Below are 24,546 nucleotides of genomic sequence, written 5' to 3'. Positions count from 1 at the left end.
TCAGTTTGAGAGCAGCTGTTGTCGTTTTAAACGTGGGGCGGGGACGTGGTGTTGGACGACACAATGAGACGAAACCCCTGGGCACGTGGGCATCATATTGCCAAGGCAGTTTGGAGGAGAACATAGACACAGATAGAAAGAGAGAGAGAGAGAGAGAGAGGGAGAGAGAGAGAGAGAGAGAGAGAGAGAGAGGGGGGAGAGAGTCATGCATTCAGAAATCAAATAAATACGACCCAAATTATATAAAAAAACTCAAATTGCTCATCATCTTCATCGTTAAGGCAAACAAATGTGCATCTGAAATGTAAAACATTTGTTCGTTAAAGTTGGATGATGGACATGATGTCATTAGTTTTGCAGGCATTTAGTTATAAATTAAATACAAAATATAACCTGATGATAGCGCTAGATGAAAAATCAGAGGATACCCGACATTTTACAATTCATCCTCAGGGGAACATGAACGTGTCATGATCACAACGAGAAATGAACTTTCTCTTTGTGTCTTGTCTGGTTTTACTTCCTGTTTCCCCCTGTGTGTGATCTCCTTTCTGCCCTTTTGTCTTTACCTGCCCTCCCAAGCTGTGTCTTGTTAATGTTGCTCCGTTTATTTTATTTTATGGCACTCCTTAAAAAGATTGTTAATATATTTCAGTGTGGACCGAAGAGGCCAGCTGAAACTGCCATTCCAAGGACAAAGCAGGATTATATAAAAAAAGCACCTGAAAATAATAGTATTTAATTTAATAAACATGCTGTCTTTTAAAAAAAGAAATTTGACACCATATCTCTGGGAAGCAGGGCAAACATTCTGCATTTCTTTGCTTATCATTACATTTTGTAATAAAACCCTTTTCTTTACTGATGAGCAAAAAGAAAAAAAAGCATTTTCTATTTCGGCTTCCCAAACCCTAACCCAAACCCAAACCCTAACCCTAACCCAAACCCTAACCCTAACCCTAACCCTAACTTGTGTGACATTTTTGAATGGAAACCCAGCTAAGTGAAGACTAAAGACTGGAAGAAAAGCTGAAAAAGGGAGATGTATAGACGGACCTGAGAGCAGTGCAGACAGACAGAGAGGGTGAGGTGACTAATGGAGATACAGGCAGACACACACCACCCCCCCACAGACAGACAGACACATGGGTAGAAGAGGTAGTGCAGGGATACTACAGTATATGCATGCACTTGCCCGAGGCTACACTCATGCAAAAAGGTTAATAGAAACACAAGAATAGAGTACGGTACAGCACGGTACAGAAGAGCTACCAGGACCTGCACTGCTGCTACCTGACACCAGGAGAGAGAGAGAGAGAGAGAGAGAGAGAGAGAGAGAGAGAGAGAGAGAGAAAATATCGAGCTTCATATAGAAACTGTTTGAATATAAAAGTATCAACAGTAAAAATCCTTGTTAGCGTTTACTGTAAACAATGAGTGGGTCGGAGAGAGATAAGAGAAAGAACACATGTCCGGTTATTTACAGGAAAAAAGATCAAGTGATTCCTTTGATTTGTCTGGAGACATTCTCTTGACAATGTTTCCAAAGCTGTCCTTCATTCATTCCTTCTCATCCTCCCAGGGAGCATTCAGTCTCTTCCAACTCTATCAAAAAAACAAAATTCCAGACATTAACAGGAATGCTTAACAGTGGAAGTAAACAGACTCTCATTGGCTTTTCCTGTCCTCCAAAGCACACTCTCCTGGCCCGACATGCAGCTTCCTGAACACGAGAAAAAAACACCGTGATCCACGACGACAAGGCATTAGAGAGCGGCTTCAGGGAGATTGGAAGTATTTTGCACGGTGGGTTCAGCTAACCCCCGACTCAGAAACATGATTCTCCTCGGCTCCTCATATCTGGGTCTGTATGGGCTGCCCCGGCGGCGTGTAGGGAGGCGGCGCTGGGGACGGCTTGATCCCGCGGGTCCTCATGTAGGAGAGGAACTGGTCGGGGATCTCGGCCAGGACGTCTTTGGCGAGCCGCGCCATGCTCAGGATGTGGTTCCCCGTCCGGTCGATGTAGTCTCTGAACGGGACGAACTGAGGGAGAGGGGAGGGAGGAAAGGGAGGTAAATGGGCAAATCTACAGTCCAGAAGCTGCTGCCAAACTTCTAGCATAATATCATTTTGCAGTTTGTACAGCGTTGGGAGGGTTACTTTAAAAAAGGAATCTGTAAAATAAGTAAGGAGTTTAACCTGATTACTTTCTGTATATTTTGGATTGCGTCAACATCAAACGCAATGCAAATCAATGAAAGAAAAAAAGGAATACCAATACGATGTTTTTTACTGAAGTTTATAATGTAAGGCAACAGAACAATGTTATCTTAGAGAAGAAGAAACCAAGATACTGTATAAAAAATGTGTCCTCTTAAATTTAGGCTAGACCTTCAGAATAGTAGAATTTACAAAAAGTGTTTTAGTTTAATATTTAAATGAAAAGCAAAGTACATTTTTGCTATAATAATCCAGGTGTCCACTTACTGCATTAAAAAAAAAAAAAAAAAAAAAAAATGTAAGTAACCTAAATGAAAAGCAAAAATTAAATTCAGGCAGTACGTCTACCTATAATACATGGGTGTTTATTGATACATTGTAATCCTGCAAGTAATCACGCTTTTCGTAACACTAATCTGATTACGTCTTTTCTTAATTTTCTTTTCTAATTATCTCAATTATCTCAATCACAGCTAATACAATCTTCAGTTGTAATGTAACTGGCAAAATCAACAGTCCCTTGCTGCATTTGTCAACCTCGGTTTTAGAGAATGGTTCATTAAGACGAGGAGGAGAGGAGAAAACACTGAGGGGAAATGATCACAGTTGGGGGAGAAAAAGTTGAGATTTACAGAATGTTGCAGAAAAAATGGCAGGAGGAAGAAATCAGACAAAGAACAAAGATTGGAAAGAAGATTAAAAACAGAATGATGCAGGATTATTGCTACAGACAGGAGAGCCTCTCCTTATTAAGACCTATTTTCTGAAATGAAACGTTGGTGTGTCTGGTTGTCTGGTGAACTGGAGGAGGTGAATGTCAAAGACTTCTACTGAACAGTACATGGAGAAAAATCAGATCCATAAGGTCAGAGACATTAGCGGTTAAAGTGGAAACAAGGAATGTGCAATTTCGTGACATACTTTATTTAGCAAGAATATTATGTTTTCAAACTGGTTGATGCCATTGGCGCTGCTGGGGTGTGAAATTAAACAGCTTCAATCTTTAAAATTGACATGATAGGCACAGAGCCAGCAGCTATATACCAAGACCAAGTTAATACTGATACCCCTTCCAATTTCAGTGCTTAATATCTGTAAAGACAGAAAGTTTGAAACTCGCTGACATCATTTTTATGTTAGGTATAATGAAACATGTGCCGCAGAACATGTGAATTAATTGCTGTTCTTGATTTAATCACAGCTAAGTTATTTTGGACTCAATAACACAGAAATACATCTATTTTATAACAACTTGGCCTATTTTCATCTTAATAAAGCTCAGTTATTAAGTGCAATGAACATGGAAGGGCAGACCTCTGCCAAGTGAAAAATAATGCCTGCATCTTCCAAGTGATTAAAATCTTTTTAAAAACTTGGCTAATGCTTCACCCTTCCACAAAGTTTCGTGCAAATTGAGAGTAGTTTTTTCTATATTCCTGCTAACAAACAGATAGAGGCAGAGGTTAGACTCTGACTAGCTTGTTATGAATGTGATTTAGATCTCATGTATGTCAACAGTTTCATTAAAGACAGAGCTACAGATAATGCCACTTCACCTCAGAACAGGCGGTAAACTGACATACAAATTCAGACTCACATATATTTTCCTCACGAACCATCAGCTGTGACCCATTATTTACGGCTTTAAGACCGCTGTCCTCTTTACAATGCTAATCCACTTTCTGTAGTGAAAGGACTGCTGGCGTATTTCACTTACCTTACCAAAGGTTGTATGCTCTTACATAGATATTGGCTGACTAATGAGAAAAGGTATAAGACTTTTTAATTGACCTGATCACAAGCCCACATGAGAGGCCAATTTGTACTGGGAGTCCTGGCTGCGAAATGTAACCCTCGCCAAGTCAGAACGGGTTATTAGCTGGCTGATAATGAGAATCTGGAGGCAGAACTGGTGGAATGTTCCAGAGGTGAAACTTAGTTTGACACCACCTCCTCCTGTGCAGCGTATGTGTGTGTGTGTGTTCTTCAGCTTGTTAAAGAGCTAGCTAACGAGCACGCATCACTAGCTAACGTGGGCTGAGGGAGCAAAATATGACTGCGTTGGAATAAGGGTCATGAAGAAGAGTGTGACTTTACTGTGTGGCACCCGCAACAAACAAACGGCTCACTCTGCATGTTTGCATTTCTTCTTTTTGCTTTGGCGCCAGGGGGTGATATGAGTGTGAAAAGGAATAATTGTCTTTTGTGGGCTGATCCCTTTCAGCAAAACAAACGACGATACAAAAGGACCTCATGAAAAGGGTTGAAGACGGATGATTGACAGGCTGAAGGAATGACTAGAAACTAATCATAGTTTAGATTAGGAGCAGCCAATCATAGCAATCTTGTACTTTTCAGGAGCATATTGTTGTATTTTTGAATAAATTCATGGTCTTTGTGACTGTTTTCCAATCAGTAGCTGAGCTGCCCTGTAGGCCGGGGTTCAGCTGAGGTCTCAGCTCAGCAAGGGATTATGTGCTGCGACGCGGTCATTATGGGGAAAAGAACACCGACAGGCTGATCAGGAGCCCGACGCGAAGCGGGGGGATCTAGGTCGACATGAAGGTGTTCTTTTCCCCATAATGACCAAGTCGCTGCACATTATCCCGCTTATTACATGGCCACATTCTCAACAAAGTAACGTTATGACTCCCAATATTAATTTAAATGCTTTTATGGATTTAGAAAATGTTTTTATGGATTTAAAAAATAGTTGTATTGATTTAAATTGACGTGCATCCGCTAAGAAAAATAGTCCGTTGTTACCGTTTGAACTAACGTAGCAACGGCAGGAACTGCTTCGATAGCGTTTTTGAGGAGCTTTTTTATTACAGATTTGAAAACATCGCTGCTTGCTTTAAAAGTAGCACAATTCATTTTGTCAAACCTTGGAAAGTATCTAGATATCCCTGCCCTAATGCCAAAGTAACTGGCAACTGAATATGTGTCGCCGTTTGATGTCTATGTCTGGACCGCTGCGTAAAAAGGAGGATTTCTGCCCGTTACTTCTCCGCTGTTTTCTTGTCGCTCTTGTCTTGTCAATTAGAAAAGCAAACCAAACTGTATACAGTTAAATCGAACAGACTTCTTTTTGCAGATGTGAGCGTCCTTAACAACGGTCAATAAGTCCTTGACAGCGGTCTGTCTGTTCGGTATTAACAACGTGTCACGTGTTCTGAATTGACCAATCAGAATCGAGTATTCAACTAAGCCATGTAATGATACACTTTAAACACACACAGATACAGAAAATAAGCAGACTCTCCGTAGATACCGGGTAGACACCATTATCTCTCTGTGTATGTGTGTGGTGCATTTGTTTGTCCATCTTCCCCTCTGGGGTTCAGCATGAGGTCATAAAGGCACAAATACGATTTTCATAAATACCATGTAAAGACTCATAAAAAATCCCTCTTAATAATCACTAGCCTTGTGTCTGAATGTTGATTTTTTTTTAAAATAATGTAGAGACCAGGTCCCAGGTCGTAAGCATGCAATAGGAAACCATGGAAATGGCGAACACAGCAAGTATAGAGAGGTGAAACACCCAAACACAAACTTAAGAGGGAATCTGGCATTAACAGGCAACTTTGAATGTTGTGTTTATAAAACAACAACCGACAAATGCTGCTCATTGTGCCTTCGAGTTATCAAATGACACGGAGATCAAGATGACTGGCAGCAGCTTTAAGGCTGTGCTATTTTCTACCAGCCAGGCAAAGTGGGCAAATGTCCTTCGGCTCTCAGGCTTACTGCGTGTCTACTTGATTTAATTGTAATTTTGTTTGAGAAAATAAGCTTTAAGTGACGTGATAAGAAATGCTGTTATTATTTCAGTTTTGTGCTTTAATCAATCAGTTAAGCATATTACTATGGAGCAAAGCTAGGGGCTGTCTTCAAGCACAGACTCATTGTAAACATTACTCAGATAAAGGGAGGCTCAGCACATATTATTTACCCCGGAGTCATTTTTTTCCTGCCTTGATTTTAACAGTACTGTTTCTCAAAATACAGCAAGTATCAGTTTTACAAAAACTAATTAAGGATAACATCTGAAAAAAGTGATGATGAAGGATCACGAGGCAGAGCTCATTTGTAAACTTGGACGTGTTTTCATTTTGGATTACTGTTATCAGACAATAATGAGACAGCAGTTGGGGGGGCTGGTTTGAGACAAAGGAAGGATTATGTACCTGAACAATGTCCCTCTCAGCGTATCTCCCTCTGGATGAGATCCTGATTTCATCGCCGTCCAACTCAACCATGGCTGAGGAGAAGAAGAAAAACCCACACATTATTTCTCACTGTTGTCACTGCCAGTAAAAAACTGAATATCTCAGAAGATAGAGCTAATTTCAGCCGGATTCTAAAGAGTTTACAGAAGTTTATTATATATGAACATTACTCACAAGCAGGGCTGGGCAATATACTGTATCTGGGTATGAGACCAGATGGGTTTTTTGATGTTGGATAACTTTATACATGTCTTGTTCTGGTTTGAAAGGCTGCATTTTCAGTAAAATGTTGTCATTTCCTGAATTTACCAGATTGTTACATCTGTTCTTGACTTGCCTTTCCCTACTTAGTCATTCAATCCTAGTTACTGATCATTATTCATCAAAATTCCCTTCTTTGCGAATGATTTGCGAAAGCATCAATGGTCAAACCTACACTGAAAAAACTGAAGCGTTGACTTTAATTAAATGTATTATGTCCACAGATTTCACATAACCGAGTTGGAAGCAATAATATTAAGTTGAACCTAATATTTTTGTATTTAAACTTCATATTATTGCTTTCAACTAACTTAATACAGCTGTGTGAAATATGTTAACATAATACATTTAATTAAAGTCAATGTTTCCGTTTTTTCAGTGTACAATATTGTCGACATCGGTGTATTTTCTCCCAAAAATGTTGGTGTTTGATTTTAAATCGTGTTCATGCCTTCATACTCACCATCGAATTCTGCGGGCCCCACCCCCACGATGATGATTGACATCGGCAGACAGGAGGCCTGCAGGAGAGGAGAGGAACATATTTGAAAACTTTCTTCCCTGTAGGGTGATGTAACTAATAGGAAGGAGAAGATCTTGTCAACATGTGTAGTACACAGCGTATGTGTAAGCGTGTGTGTTTTCTGCAGCACCTCACGCAACGCCGCGTGGGTCGAGGCTTCACAATGAATAATATTAGAGACGAGGGAATCAACAACACGGCCAGAACTCGCTGACAGCCTATAAATGACATGTGTTTGTGTGTGTGTGTGTCACAGAGCGGGTATTTGAAAGAGTGGGCGTGTGTGTTCGGCGTATATTGAGTAATGGGTTGACCTCAGGCGGCAGAGCAATAGATGATCTTATCAAAACATCTCGTTTATTTTTCGCTCCCCTCGGTAAGGGTATTCTTTCCACTCCAATTTTTGTTCATCTCCGCCTGCTTCTCCTCTCTCTCAGCCTACATTTCCCCCTCAACATTTCACTATTCTCAACCTCCCTGCTTTCAAAAGGCCTGAGATGGATCACTGCCTTCACAAAAAATGTTGCTGTTCACTTTGTTTGCATTGTGCATCGTGCTCTGGAGCAGTGACAGTGATGGAGGGGACGGACGGAGGGCCAATAGCATGCTGTCAAAAGTGAGGGCATCATAGCAAACACAAAATAAAAGAAAAAAGGCTGCCGTCACTTCATATTCCTTGATATGCAGAGACGGGTAAAAATATGTAAACAACCCCTTATGTTAAAGTTTCCTCTGGTTCACAAACAACGCCTTGAGGCACCCAGAAGAGATACAGCCGTAATGATATTGCAGCCCAAAAACGCCCATATAGTTTGCAGATGATGAAACTAAGTTGTGAAATGTCCCTTTTTTTTTTGAAGAGGGAGAGAAAATAACTAATGACTTTCTTTGTTGATTTCATTCATATAGAATAATGGAACAGTCTCCACACAGACAAGCATACACAATCCTCCTTTAGACACACAATAACAGGTTTTATCTAAACAGCAGCTGTCTCCATTGTTTTGTGTAAAACACAAAATGCTGTTTAATCAGTGAGGAATTTTTGTAAATGTATCGTAGGACATCCTTTCAGCTTATTCTCTTTTTACATAAGATTCAATATACTTGTATTGATCCCAGGTTGAGAAATGTGTCACAGCGACATGTAGACAAGGCATTGCTCTTTAATTAAAAGTTATATAAAATACAAAATCAACAGTTAATACATTTTACACTAAATGTAAACATTGTGTACTATTTACATTACAAGTCAACAAAGAAATTAAAGCATACATTTGATTTAGGCCCCGTCCACACGGAGACGAAACGGGTGTTATCCGCTATAGTTCTTTATCGTACGGACGGTTCGTCCACATGAGGCCGTAACGGAACCGCGGAAACGGAGCCCTCAAACGATAACGCATCCCAAAGTGGGAAGGTCTGGTAACGTAACGCTTGCGGCACCGTGTGTACGCCCTAAACGATCATAGCCCCGCCCCCACTTTTTTTATATCGACATCGGTTCGTTTTCGTCTCCGTGTGGACGGGGCCTTAAATGCACGAGGTACTGCGTGAGAGCAATACATACCAATGACTGAATTAAGGTTATTGAAAAGGAAAAACTGAGTGTGATGTTTTGGCGAACTGACTTTTTTCTTCTTTATTTTAGGGGTTAGACTTAATGGCCGGCTGTAGATTTAGACGCACTTACGTTGACAATAGACTCCTTGGTCTGTGCCATGTCTGAGATCACGCCATCTGTGATGATAAGGAGCACAAAGTACTGGGAGCCATCCTTCACTGACGCTGCATACCTGCACAGAAAAACACACAAAGCCAAACGTTTTTATAATTTTTTCTGATTCACAACTTCTACGTGACATATAAAGCATCACTCGGTGTGGATTTGGCTTGTTCTCAAAGGAAATACAAGCAGTATACTTGGCATTACACATCGTTTGAAAGTTATTTCTTCTCATTAAATAAATGAGGATCTTAATCTCCCTGTACATCTCTCTTTCAGTTAATTCTATACATCCTCAGCTCAATACAACATTCAATTTCTCTTTCTGTGACCTTTCGTTCCCCCGTAAGTCGTGAACCGATTGTTCCTGACATTTACACACTGAGATTATTTCAGTTGCTCCTGCTAGGCTTCACCTTTCTTCGAGGATAGATCTATGTCTGTATCACTGAAGATGTTGCAAATAGAAACTTTGGAAGAGTGGTAGAGAGGGGAAGAGATTAAGGTGAATAGTTATGATTGCACAAATTCTACATGTATCCACAACTACTTAGAGGGTAAGAGACTGCAGTAGAAAAGCGACCATCTACACCCATTCATGTCCGTTCATTAAATATGAAGCTACAACCAGGAGGATGTTAGCTTAGCTTAGCATAAAGCTAAAACCAAAGAGAATCTACTAGCCTAGCGTAACATTTGTAAATACGATACGATATACTTTATTGTCCCCGTAAGGACATTTGTTCTGGACTCCGTCCTGCAGTTCCGCATACGTACATATACAAACATAGTAGACATTAAGAGACATACACATATCATCAGTCATACACCGTTTGAACAAACACAATACACAGACGCACATACTGACAATGCACAACCCTCATGGCCAACATTTAAAAAGTACATTTCATTACATTTGACTACATTTCATTTCATGTGAATGTTAAGAAGCTTAATGGACAGGTAGGAATGAGTGCTTATAGCGGTTCAGCCTGCTCTTGGGAACCCTGAATCTTCTACCAGAAGGTAGGAGCTGGAATTCTGGGTGGAGTATGTGGGTGGGATCAGACACCATTTTGTTTGCCTGTCTGATAATGGACTGCTCGTATATATTTTGGAAAGATGGGTGTTTTTTTTAACCCCCATAATTTTCATAGCAGTCTGTACCAGGCGAGCGATCTGTGACTTTGACTGCACTGTCAAGTTACCATACCAGGCAGTAAAGCTAGCTAATACAAACATTATTTGGTATCCTGTGTAATACATAATACGAGTTTTCAAGTAAGCCGTGTAATGATTAATAATAAAAACTGACACAGAGAACATTTTGCTGTACACTACATACTTTTACTTTAAGTCGTTTTAGTACATTTAGCTGACAATACTTAGGTAAGGTTTTGAATGAATTGAATGAACTGTTATTCTCACAGTGTGGTATTTTTACTGAAGTGAAGGAACTGAATACTTCTTCCACGGTTAGTCCCTTGTCCTTTGCTCTCCCTCAGGAGCTACCTAGCAACACTCGCCTATTATAGAAAACCTGAGAAAAACATCACAAGTGAAATGTTCTCGATTTTCTTTCATGCATATTCGAATGAATTAAAGCTCAAGCTCAGATAGCAAGTATGCAAGTAGAAAACTGTGAAAAAATCAAACTAAATAAAGAGTGTGGAAGGGTGAAACAAATCACTGTGGTAGATGTAATTGAGTAAAATTGAAAATAACTTAAAAATGTAACAATTTTACGTGTGTGTGTGTGTGTGTGTGTGTGTGTGTGTGTGTGTGTGTGTGTGTGTGTGTATATATGTTACCTGGCCACATGGTTGATGACAGGGGAGAAGTTGGTGGGTCCGTAGAGCTGAACTGACTTCAGACTCTGGTAGTAGGCCTCCACCACGCCTTCGATCCCCGTACAGTACGGGTTCTGAGGGTTCCCATTCTACATTAAGGGGAGGAGAGGAAATCGTTAACTTGTATGATTCATTCCAAAAATGGGCACAGAACGGAAAACACACCAAGCAAAGCAGTGGTGCAGCGGTGTGCGTCTACAAAACGTTTGCAATAATTTCACTTATGCAGCAAATAATAGCCAGAAGTTACCCGCAACCAATCATTAAAATGACTCCTGCGTCATGTTGACCTATGATACAAATACATTTTAGCACCCAGAAGCACATAAACAAATGTCTCAGCTGCACCAGGTTTCTTCGGGGATGCATTTTCTCATTTTGTCAGATAGGTGGTTTAAAACTCCACTTTTTTCTTCCCACCCTGCTTTTCATGCTACTCCCAACCACTCTTCTTCGTACCAAAGCAAACTCGTGGGAGATCCGTCCGTCGGGCGGCAGCTTGGCTCCGAACCCGAGTGCAGGAAACATCTTGTCGCTGTCATAGTCCTGGATGATTTCTCCCACTGCCTTCAGGGCCATTGCGTAAGCATTCAGTTGGTAGGGACTCATGTAGTGGAGAGAGGTGGGCTGGGCTGGGTTACCTGTTTATAACAACAATTATAATCACTTTGTTACGGAAGTAAACAAGGAGGAAAATCCCCCATAAGCAAATGAGGGTTTCTTACAAATCCAAAAATGTATATAGTTGTAAAATGAAAAAGTCAAGAATGCTGTTTTTTGTAGATATGATTTGAATTGACTAAAACATTAATCAGATGATTACTTACTCATTAATAAATAACGTGACTTCTCAACAGCTGTGTGGGCTTGATTGAGCTTACGGGATCCGCTATCACGATTTCAAAAGCCACTTCAACTTCTAAATGATGTTCCCCTAATAATTCTGTAGGGATTCAAAATCTAATTTAAAGTGTATCTGTTTATATGACTTCAAGATCATGCATTACAACACTGATGTGAATAAACTTAGTGCAGATTTTGTAAATGTAACAAAATACTTTTTTGACTTAACATATCCCTATTTCGGCTGTGTTTTAATAAACCCCAGAACACCTCTAGCCCCTCTCTTGGAGTGATGTTTTGCCGAGAGCCAGGCAAGGTTAAGCAAACCTCAGGATTGAACATGTATTGCCGCCTGCTGATCTGCTGCGATGGAGCTCAAGAGCAGATGGATAACACAACCCTTAATCACAGCACCGCAGCGCTCTTTACTGCACTCAGGTGTGATGGAGGGGGCCATTTGGGAAACACTTGATTCCCAATCTGAATATATTTGAATACACGCTCTGTGTTCAGTTTGGACTCTGTGTGTATTGAAGTGGGTCTCTGAGAATGTGTGCGCATTCAAATTCTGTGTGTGTGTGAGCTCACCATTGGAAGCTGTGAAATCGATGGCCACGGTGAAATTAATCTGGGTCCTGAGAAGACAAAAGCAGAGAGATAATTACATAACAATTATGTCCGTACCTTTTCTTTTGCTCTTTCTCACACGCACGCCACACACACACACACACACACACACACACACACACACACACACACACACACACACACACACACACACACACACACACACACACACACACACACACACACACACACACACACACACACACACACACACACACACACACACACACACACACACACACACACACACACACACACACACACACACACACACACACACACACACACACACACACACACACACACACACACACACGCAGTGATCAAATGAGATCAATGTTGGAGAGTGTAAATAGAGTTCCTCCTGCCCTTTAGCTCTGACAGTAATGAGTGGAAAGCAAGTTACTCGACCTCGCATCCAATGGCATTCCAGAGGCAGGAGGCAACATACGTTAGCTTCGAAGCTAAAATAGACTGCCATAATCGACCAATTCGATTTTATATTACCAAAGTTACATAACTGAAAATGGCAATTATCACAGCACTTAAATTAAAAGACCAACAAGCCCTTTTTTGGAGCCTATAGCCATGCTAGCACCTCTATTAATAATGTACCTAGGCACAGCTCATTTCCAGCTAAATGCTAACCTCAGCATGCTAAGTCATGGCAATGTTAACCAACAAACTGATTTTGTACCACTGTTAATACTATCTGTGATCATAGCATGCTAACATTTGATAATTTGCAATAATCACCAAGTACAGCTGAAGCTGATAATAAGGTAGGCTGAATAGCCTATACTGTAGCTAAAATATTCGTGCTTGACTATACAACGGTTATACAAAACACAGTATTCATGTCACAAGTTCTTCCTGGTTGAAAGTGTTTAGGCTTATTCTCTTTCCCACACAAACTTTTCACTTGTTTTTCAGAGAAAAAAAGAGACAAAGAAGAAATAAATGATGAAGAAGACACTTTTACAGAGACCCAACAGTGACACACAGTACATATCACAGCACCTGAAACATTTCCTCACTTTGAGGAGCAGGATGTTGGGTTTTCACACCAAACCTCATTCGCTGACGAGCAAACACAAAAGCCTGCCTGTCTACCTTCCACCCATCTCCTGTGTCAAACAGAAAGTGTCTCATCATTTTTGTCACCGGGCAGGCTATGTGAGATTCAGGTGCTTTGCCCTCCAGAGGGGACTGAATGAAAGGGCGGAAAAAGTCCACGAGACATTTAATGGTCACAAACTTTTCAAAGAAACCTGTGGGCTTCCTTCTCCTGTTACGTATCGATATGAGCAGAAATGTAGCTTCACAAATAAGAGGAGAAAGGAAAAGGGTGGAGTAAATTCATTTATATCAGCAAGACTTCTGACATTGCAATTGACGTTGTGCATAACTTGATATGTGTATGTATATATTTAAATGTTTTAAAAACCACTTTAGATAATGCCTTAAATCATTGCCATCAGCAAAGCACAAGGCGGTTATTAGTCGATAGAAAGTAAATGAGTGTTTTCGCAGTGACGTTTTTAAAGCTAAATGATACACTGCTTAATAAGGTGGTTTATTTCCTGAACAGTGGACAGCTGCCAGGACATGCTAGCAGAAACAGAGAGGAGATCTGAGTGAATTCTGGTCCCGGTCTGCAAGTTGGCGCGGACAAGCTCCAGCCTAAATTATGTATATCTTCTTTCACTTCACTCCCACCCAATCTCTCTGCGTCACACACACACACACACACACACACACACACACACACACACACACACACACACACACACACACACACACACACACACACACACACACACACACACACACACACACACACACACACACACACACACACACACACACACACACACACACACACACACACACACACACACACACACACACACACACACACACACACACACACACACACACACACACACACACACACACACACACACACACACACACACACACACACACACACACACAGGAGGAAGTCCACTTTGGTGAGCGGGAAGAGACAGCCAAACAACAGGGTGATTTTGGGGTCGAACAACAAAAGAAACGGCACAAAAAAAGAGAGATTAGTTGAAAAGGGGGCAAAGTAAACACGTCACTGTGCAACGTCAGCGGAAGAAATGTCGACGTTACATCAATTTTAGTGAGTCACAACCATCATGTACAATTTCAAGGCTTCAAAACATCCTGACAAAAGCAGGCATTGGCAGCAGAAGTGTTTCTGAAGAAAGTTATGAAAAGAGTTGCAGTTGTATCGTCATTCACTGATCGACTTCCTCGGATGCTCTGTTGTTACTTTGTGCCATGTCGCGTTGGGAGTGTAACCTGAGGTCATTAATAGCGTTAATTGAAAGTCAATTTGAGAGTTTCTAGCGACACAAAGTGAAGATGTAATGTAGAGAATATTAATATCCAGAAGAGCTCTCTCGAAAAGGTCAACTCTGTCCTCTGCATAAATCCCACAAGAATGTGAGTGAGACATCAGTTTACGGGCTCTTGAGATTTTCTGCATATCTGGAGGATTGTTCTCAAATCAGTTCCAATATTACAGTATTTACTTGTGCTTTAAAGGTGACATATTATGCTAGTTTACAGGTTCATATTTGTATTCTATGTCTCTCCTGTGACATGTTTCCATGCTTTAATGTTTAAAAGGTCTTTATTGTTCTCATACTGCAGCACCTCTTTTCACCCTCTGTCTGAAACCAGAGCCCAGTCTGCTCTGATTGGTCAGCTTGCCGGCTCTGTTGTGATTGGTCAACGGCATCACGTACAATGGGTTGGATTGCTGGCAGATAGAAGCTCCAAGTCAGGAAATCTCCATTAGCAGTGAGTGGCAGAGCGAGATAACATACGTGGTGTTGGTACATACAATAGAAGTGCGAGTGTTATGTAGAGATGTCACTATGTTACAGAAGTAAACAAAGGAGATACACAATGGCAAACAGCGCTTGTCATGTGAAGGCAGCTTTAGAACTGTGATAAAAGTCCATTTTAAATAGTGTGTGTAAGCCCTGTACTGTATTTATAAGTGTGGTAGCGGTGAAAGACCACTTTACTGGCGTTTTTTTTTTTATAGCAGTCACTGATCTTTCCCCACTGTTAAAGCCCGCCGTGACTCAGCTAGGGACCAATATGACAAAATACCGCACAGCAAGGGGCTGACTGATGATAAAGTTGTGCACTGCATTTAAATAAGCTTTCCTGCAGGCTGAACATGCTGGATATCAACGTCTCTAAATCTTCAAAGCATCTTATTTCTAACTGTAAGAATAGTATGAATTGTTAACATAGGAGCTTAGATGGTAATAGCTTATATCCACATGAATTTGGCAAATGTAAAAGCCACAGAGCAACATTTAGCTTCAGTAAAATGTTTCTTTTTTTTTAAACAAACATTTTCTGAGAAGTTTGTGATCAGTAAGCTTTAGTAACCACGACTTATAAAGGTTATACAAAAATAAAAAAGCCTGATAAAACATCATACTTTGAATAAAAGGGAGCTGGCAGGGTTGTCAAATATTTTCTTTTTTTTGCAATAAAAGATCATCCTATTAGCATTTAAGAAATATTGTAAACCTACACTTTAGTCCTTAGAGCCAATCTCTACAAGCGGTACTAACCTTATGGAAAGTGTTCATGTTCAAAGTGAAAATGTTCTATTCAAGAAAAAACATTTGGACATTTTAACAAGACGTTTTCTTTTCTCTTATATTGAAGTGCCAGAGGGGCGCCTATGCATGAATGCACTGAGTGGCCTAAAAACGGCATCAGAGGTTGTGTGATGTGACCTCCCCAGACAGTATGCAAACAGATGTTGCTGGTCGGACAGCGTCCATCTGACAAGAGGAGAGGAGCGGAGAGATAAACAGCTGATACCTGCAGAAAGTCAGATTAGCTTAAACCTTCATATTGGCAGTGTTGGTAATTTAGTAAACCAGAATATAAAAAGGCCTTGGTTTCTTTGTCTAGATTCTGACTCCTCTATCTAATGATAACCTCTCAGAAGCATTTCAACACAAGCTGAGTTCCCTCCTGCTTCTATTCTGGTCTCAATACTCAATTCACACACCACAACAAGGGGAAACAATATCTGTCACTGTGAGTGACAGCGCTGCCTTCAAAAGTCACAACTCAAAATGAAAGATATAGCCAACAATTCTTCATTTTTATCCTCAGGCTCATGAATAGAGCCCTCTTTGTTGGAATCCACGGGTGGTACTAATGCTTTATAAAAGGGGGGTGAAAAGAATAAGAGCAGCGATGCTTTTCAGATTGAGACGGAGCCTTCAGGAAAAAGTCATTTATGCTAATGCTGCCAGCGGATCATGCTCCTAATGAGGTCCAAATGAACAATTTGCTGATTGGATTGAAGCTGCAAAAATAGCTGTCAATCAGGAGATAAGAGGGGAGAGAAGAGAGGAGAGCTGAGAAGAAATGCAGGGAATAATGAAACTAGATGACTGACAAAGATAGAATACCTGTGTAGACAGTCCAACACACACACACGGGGTTTCAGGGAAGCGAGAAAGTACCTAGGAGGGTGTGTGCATGTTCAAGCGTTAGCGAATTTACCTTTTTGTATGCGAGTGCATCTGTCCGTGCACAAATACACAGTCTGCCCATTATGCAATTGGAATAAGTGCCACCGGAGCATTACAGTCCATTTAGGTTTCAAACAGTGAGACAGCACTTGGCACTTCATTTAGCCACACAAGCGTGTAACAGCATCCAGTTCACACTGCCAGAGCACCGCCAAAAAAGAGAAAAACAAACACCCTCTTCCTGAGAGTTTCAAAGTGCTGCTGGGAACGGGCTCTGTGCGCAGGGAGGATCCAAGACGGGAATTCTCCATTAGCAGCGAGCCACAGAGCGAGTACACATACGTGGTGTTGGTACAGACCTCCATTCAAATCCAACATTAAATCTGATGATTGTTGGCGTCATGCAAATTGATCACTCTCAGTCTCAGACATCCAATAGCAAACACTCAAGAAAGCCTTCCTTTCATTACTGTTATTATTAATACTATTAATGTTCAAAAAGGTCTTTACTTTTCTCACACTTTTCACCCTCTGTCTAAAACCAGAGCCCAGTCTCGGGCCTCTTCAATTTCCTTAAACATAGACAGTAACTCCATCTAATATCTCAATCTGTCATATACAAAGTGCATCCCTGACACAAAGTGATTTTTGTCAGTGCTGTAATTGGGAAAGGGTTCAAAGTATGAGCACATCTACTGTATTTTACCTTCTTGTGACCACTTATTATGTTTTTCTGTGCTTGTTCCAGCAGAAAATTACTCAATGTTCGTTTAAATGCCAGCTGACCTTCCATTACTCCTGAGAAACACACCTACAAGGGCAGCGGGAACACTAAAATACAGGACTGAAATAGAGATTTGTCCCCCATAAAGTTTCAAACACACACACACACACACACACACACACACACACACACACACACACACACACACACACACACACACACACACACACACACACACACACACACACACACACACACACACACACACACACACACACACACACACACACACACACACACACACACACACACACACACACACACACACACACACACACACACACACACACACACACACACACACACCTTTCTCCCCCTTGACAGTACTCCCCTCCTCCCCTTTGTGTGAGTCTAATGAAGGCAGAGTGTGTGGGCGAGCATTTACGCCATGCCTGGTTGCATGCGGTCACCCCTCCTGAGCAACATACATACAAAAACACATATACATAGACACATACGAGACACACACACACTCACACACACACACTATTCAGTCTGAGCCCTGTGTACTTGACTTCAGGTCGCCAATCTGCCAATCTCTGTCTCTCCACCTTTCACTTTCTTTCTCTCACATGCAAATGTTCACTTTTCCATCTGATTCGCTCCCACCGAGGGATCATTATCTTGGGCATAATGCAGACACGGAGTCATGATGTGGTTATCATCACGACAGGGCACCGCACACTCAGCGTGCCTCTTATTGAAAGGATTAAAAACCCCATCTCTCACAGTGTGTGTTAAATGAACGTGTGATCGTTGACCTACCCTCCTTTGATGTAATCCAGGAAGGTGACTTCAATGTCCAGCAGGAAAGACAGCAGCGTTACCTAAGAGATAGAGGCACAATGAGCTTTTAGCCAATGAGTATCACTAACCAACTGGATCTACTGTAGTAAGGTATTTAAACTCCAGCACATGTATCAAGAAAACGATTGTGGGATATTTACTCACCGTTCCAGAGTTGAGGTATTTTTTCTTCCTTCCTTTCTTCTTCAGATTTATCACCTAAAATTAGACAAGATGTGATTGATGAGATTACATGCTGTGAAGGAAACCTTTATCATTCATCTATTCCACAATAGCTGGCTGTTTACAGTAACTGCAAAATGCTCTGCTATGATCAAAATCTAGCAACTTTGCATGCCGCTTTTACACTGAAAAAGACACATAAAATGGAAACCATAACAATGAGCTGGAAGACGCTAAAATGGTATGTTGGGGTGACAGGAACTAGAACAGTTGGTTGATAATTATCTGTGGGTTTGTCACAACAAACATGGCTAATATTAAAAAAGGACTACAAAATATTCAAAGCAAAAGTTGAACAAACACTACTGTTCAAATTTGACTAAAACCAATCACAAAATGCCAAACATTATTCCTGCCTTAGCTAAAATCTTACACAGGATAGTTTGTATTCTTCTGCACGTCCCAACCCCCACCCACAGGACCCCTTGGAATATGTGAGGTGCATATGTACACCCTGGGTGGCATTACGGCGATGGATACCGCACAAGAGCCTTAAAATCGTTCTCAATGTTTTCCAAGTCAATTTTCAATGCTGTATTTATCCAGGTTTTTTCATGGCCCCCCTGACCGGTTCTCATTCCCCCCTGAGCCACCTATTTTTAAAAATCCTTGACTCTGCCTGCCTCTCACTCTTCCCTCCTTACACCAGTAACCACCATGAATTTCCCTTTTAGCAATGCACTTAAAGCCCAACCTATCTAGAGGTGGATTATGGCTCTAAACAGGATGGTGCGTCGTCATGAATATGTAACACAGGACACAAAGTGAGTCAACCTTCATTGGATACAAACTCCTACACTTCTAAACAAGCTTTACTTGTACTTAAAGAACATGTTTTTTTGAACAGATAACAAAAGTGGGCTTCAGTTAATTCAGTCATGCTGCGACACAAGATCATTAAAGCACAAATATGCTGGGCAGAATCTCGCTTTGAATCCCAAACATTATATCAGAGCTTTATGGTCTTATTAAAATGTGCCAAGGTTAAATCGAAAGAGAGACCCTCTTGAAAACCACATACGAATGTGTGGATTTATGCATTTCTCCTTGGTTCACATTGAAATAACACAAGGACACGTGTGCCTCTGGAGGTGAGGTGCAATGATCACACACACACACACACACACACACACACACACACACACACACACACACACACACACACACACACACACACACACACACACACACACACACACACACACACACACACACACACACACACACACACACACACACACACACACACACACACACACACACACACACACACACACACACACACACACACACACACACACACACACACACACACACACACACACACACACACACACACACACACACACACCTCATAGACGTTGAACTGGCTCTGCCCTCTGGATAGTTCTCTGTAGCTGGTGCTGAACTCCCCGATAAAGTCATGACTTTAGAGAGAAGCGAGGGAGACACAAAGAAAGAACAGAATAAATATTTAAGAAACAAATACAACTGTTTGACAATATACACTGTTTGATTATACAAGGTAGCACACATTGTCAAGACCACGATGTAGTGGCAACCCATACTGTAGTTATGTGAGTAAAAGTAAGAGTTACGATATTGGAATTTGTCGTTAGTGGATATTAATGAAGACACCAAACGCTTCGATGGTTAAGAAAAAACCCAAAGCTCAGTTCATCGAAACAGTGTGAAACAAATTGTTAGCGCTTCTCAGTCCTGTTAAAAAACACCAAATGCCCCTGTGTTCCCTCTATCAGATTGAGTGACACTTATTAGATTGCAAAGCAAAGAGAATAGAGAAATAACAGAGTCCAGACTCATCATTAAAAAGTTAATCTGTAATGATCCTGCTTCCTCACCTACTGAAAACACTGCTGTTAATTAAGTGGGACTTGGATTAGCTTTGCTGTACACAGGAAGATAGCTTGTGTTGAAATGTCAATGTAATCAAGATAAAAGGTAATAAGATAATGAATTGCTGGGTATTTAATGGTGATTGGGTATTGAGGTCAGATTTATATCTGTACAATAACCTGGTATATTCACAATCTTGTAACCAAACTCAATAGCGAAATTAAAATTGTCTGGAATTAATAAATTGGTCTCCTATTAGGTTACATCTTTGACAGATGAATTGTCATCTTTGTTTCTTTGTTGCTGATACTAAACAATATATTTTTTGCGTTAGTAATCAACAAAAAATTACAGATTTAACAAAGAAAATTTGCTGAAAATAATTCAACGATAATAATAAAAATAATAATACAATATTAAAGACTTAAAATAACTTGATAATCAATAGTGATATTATGTAATTTTTTTTATTTATATAATTGTTTTATTCCATTTAAATTTGTATTAGCCATTTTTAACTTCATAAGATTCTATAAATATTTTGTCACGAAAAATCTTATGATATATGATCCCAGGCTCAGGCTGCGATCCAAGGGTAGTGAAATAGCTAAATTGCTAATATAACAATAGAAATAGGCTTTAAAAGAGGAAATACCTGCCATCTCTGTCCCAGTCGTACACCTCGACCTTGATTGTTCTGTTGGGAGAGGAAGAAAATGAGAATCAGATAAACAAGACAGATTTGTTTTCTTTTCTGAATTATGACTGTATTGTGGATTCTCCTGGTGTGCTTCCTCGTTGTAACACAGATGAAAGAACAGGGTTGCTTGACCTTTACGATAAAAAAGGCAACATTTCAAGGTTCTCTCAACTTCGCTGTGACAAAGGTTTATTTTCTATCCTTTTACGCAACACAATTATAAAATATAGATGCACTTGATCGGGAAATGGTTCAGTTCTTTTGTCATTGTTGTCATGGAGGCGTAAGGAGATCCATTGTGCGGCTTATCTTTATTCCAACACACTGTGTACCTGTCACTGTATTTATCTCTGGTAATGTGCTCTGCTCATTTCCAAACACATCTATTTTCTGCATCCCATAAAAAAGCAAACAGAAGAGTCTGCAGGAGGCAGATATGCTGCCAAATCAATCCATCGACCAATATCTTCACCAAGAGGGTCATTTCTATGCTTTCAAAGGCAGGAGCGCGGTACGAGGGGGACAAAAGAACCGACACGGAGTTAAAACAGACAGAGCAAAGGGCTCTCTGTGGCAGAAAATGAAGAGGAGTGAGCACGGGGAGGACAAAATGGTGTAAAAATGACACCAAACTAACATAAAATAAATACAGGAGTGACATCATGTACTGCTCGTTCTTTCTCAGCCAATTAGGTTTGTCTTTCTGACAGCGGGAACTCCATATGTCAATCTTTACTGTATAAAAGTTGGCGTGCAGACAGTAACATTTCATGAATCTTTTATGACTTTTCCACAGCTTTAGAGCTTTCTAAAACAAATCAAATACCTGAGCCAAAACAAAAAACACTTCTACATACTCCTCGCCTTCCGATAAGAGAAGAAAGTGGACTTAAAAATCATCATTAAAGCGACGCTAAGGAAAGGAAGCAATAAATGTGAGGAGGAGAGGGAACTGGCTGAGTGATTGTGATGGGCACTCCGGGGATGAAAGCGTCTCCTGGTTGGCTTAACACTCTCTCCTCCAGAGACTCGTGTGTGTGTGTGTGTGTGTGTGTGTGTGTGTGTGTGTGTGTGTGTGTGTGTGTGTGTGTGTGTGTGTGTGTGTGTGTGTGTGTGGAGTGGCTGTTTACTGGGCGTGTCTCATTAAGGCAGCGAGTGTTATGCCTCATCTCTTTAAAAGAAATCCCCGTCGTTCTGAGCTTTGACAGGAAATTGACAATGACTTCAATTGTGGGTCTCATTGTACGTGCGTGTATGCATGCTTGCGTGTGTGTGTGTGTGTGTGTATATATGTGTATGTGTATGTGTATGTGTATGTGTGTGTGTGTGTGTGTGTGTGTGTGTGAGCGCCTATCTGCAGAGACACTGTTCTGTATTGTTTTCCAGCTTGAGCTCCTCCTTATCTCTTTTCCCAGGCTGCACACAGACAGATTCAGTGTGTGTGTGTGTGTGTGTGTGTGTGTGTGTGTGTGTGTGTGTGTGTGTGTGTGTGTGTGTGTGTGTGTGTGTGTGTGTGTGTGTGTGTGTGTGTGTGTGTGTGTGTGTGTGTGTGTGTGTGTGTGTGTGTGTGTGTGTGTGTGTGTGTGTGTGTGTGTGTGTGGACTGTAAGAAGTGCAGTCCAGTGTGACTCTCCTGAATCCCACATTGATAAGACTTAACTCCTCTGATAAGCTTATTGGAGCAAACTTCAGATCAATGCTGCTGTTTGTTAGCTAAGCTAAACCCTATTGTCTGCTTCTGTAAACCTTTCAGTACACCGCTGCAGTCACTCACACTGGAGATAGACGCAAACACATGAGACTCGCATGAGAAAGATATACTGTTACCTATATATTTGTTTTGTGTCTAGGACTTCTCCTGAGAAAAAGTAACCCTGAAAATAAGAGGGCTGTAGATAGCACTCATTGCCTTTATTTGTCATTTGTATGTTTTTATCAGTCAGACATATACAACTCCTATTACATGAGCCCCTATCAGTCATTTCCTAGCATGCTCCTAAACATCTTCATATTGCAAGACACAAGTTCACAAAAAAGGTCACCAGAAAATAATGTTACTTGCCTCCAAATAATGATGTGTGCATCATCTAGAGAATAAATCTCACCTCGGCATTGACCAAATTACACATCCATGCTTCATTTTCCAGGGAATATTACAAATAATAAGCATTTATTCCATTCCAAATCCCCATTTTCCTCCTGCTAAAATTGCCAAATATAAAAACATAATGACCTTTCAGACGAACCCAGCTTCATGCATTTTTCATTCAAACTGGATTTTCAATGTATAAGAGAAAGAGCCGCTGTGTGTACGCTACACACTGGAGGACCATCCATCATTATCTCGCATGAGACTTTCAGTAAATAACTCCATGATTCAGGGGATTGTCCGGGGTGGTTGTGTTGCGGTAATAGCTTGGTATATATATACAGTATATATAGAAAAAGGACTCACCTGTCGTGATCCCCATTGCAAAGAGCCCGGACGGGGATTTTAAAGGCCTGCCACACTGGGTTCAACGTATTCTTGATCACCTCTGTCTTGTGGCAGATGGTAAACCTGCAGGGAGAAAGTTAAGGGGGAGGAATTGACATGTGTTGGTAGAGAGAGGGGAATAGAAGAAGGCAGTGGAGTTAAAGAGGAGACTTTCTGCAAACTGAGAGTAGACATGAAGGGTTGTGGAAGCTGGACTTCACACACATGCACAGAAATCCACACACAAACACACACACTGCAAAGAGGGGATTTCTGTTCTGTTGGCTAGCAGGTGGACTCGGTATCTTCTCCACTCAGAGCACAAGGTCTTATCTGACTTGTCACACACTGCAGGGTGGAAAGCCAACAGACACACACATTTAGAATCTATGTGAACATACAGCACTGCACTCTAACGCCTCCTGCTTCCACACACACTCACATTGGTGTGTTCCACATGTAATGCACCCGCATGCTTTAAACAGGCAGCATGGCTTTTAATCTGAGCGGCGAATCGATAAAACCAATTTCCTTTGGGTGCAAAGAAAGGATTAAACTAAACATGAAAGGGGAGAAGGACAGATGGAGGGAGAGTGAAGGAGGAAGGGTTGGGGGGGAACTCACGTGCCGTCCTCGTTGCTCCTGTAGAAAACCAGGAAGGGGTCGGACTTGCCGAAAAAATCTTTTTTGTCCAACTTGTTCCCGCAGAACTGCATCATCACTGATTCCTGATGAGGAAATCAACATAGAAAACTAAATAAAATCCATATGTAAAGAATATGGCTTAGACATTGTACACACACATTCCCGACTGATGTGACTTTTCAATGCTGGAGAATTTCTTT

General features: G+C 41.0%; 1 protein-coding gene across 1 annotated transcript in view; it reads right to left on the bottom strand.

The window, feature by feature from the left end:
* Window positions 1-969: 969 nt before the first annotated feature.
* LOC307022826 (copine-8) overlaps window positions 970-24,546 on the bottom strand; it is a 72,144-nt gene continuing 48,567 nt past the window's right edge. The window contains exons 8-20 of the mRNA XM_079655721.1: window positions 24,326-24,429; window positions 23,681-23,785; window positions 21,182-21,223; window positions 20,021-20,096; window positions 18,592-18,645; window positions 18,406-18,467; window positions 12,247-12,293; window positions 11,275-11,456; window positions 10,777-10,904; window positions 8,933-9,035; window positions 7,180-7,237; window positions 6,414-6,487; window positions 970-2,043 (exon numbers count right to left, since the gene is read on the bottom strand). Of these exons, the coding sequence (XP_079511847.1) occupies window positions 1,855-2,043; window positions 6,414-6,487; window positions 7,180-7,237; window positions 8,933-9,035; window positions 10,777-10,904; window positions 11,275-11,456; window positions 12,247-12,293; window positions 18,406-18,467; window positions 18,592-18,645; window positions 20,021-20,096; window positions 21,182-21,223; window positions 23,681-23,785; window positions 24,326-24,429 (1,224 nt within the window). The 3' untranslated portion in view covers window positions 970-1,854. The remainder of the gene's footprint in view (window positions 2,044-6,413; window positions 6,488-7,179; window positions 7,238-8,932; window positions 9,036-10,776; window positions 10,905-11,274; window positions 11,457-12,246; window positions 12,294-18,405; window positions 18,468-18,591; window positions 18,646-20,020; window positions 20,097-21,181; window positions 21,224-23,680; window positions 23,786-24,325; window positions 24,430-24,546) is intronic.

This window comes from Notothenia rossii (assembly GCF_949606895.1).
Source record: "Notothenia rossii genome assembly, chromosome: 10".
NCBI lineage: Eukaryota > Metazoa > Chordata > Actinopteri > Perciformes > Nototheniidae > Notothenia > Notothenia rossii.
The sequence above is the reverse complement of the archived record's forward strand: the minus strand, read 5'-3'. Positions and strand labels throughout refer to the sequence as shown.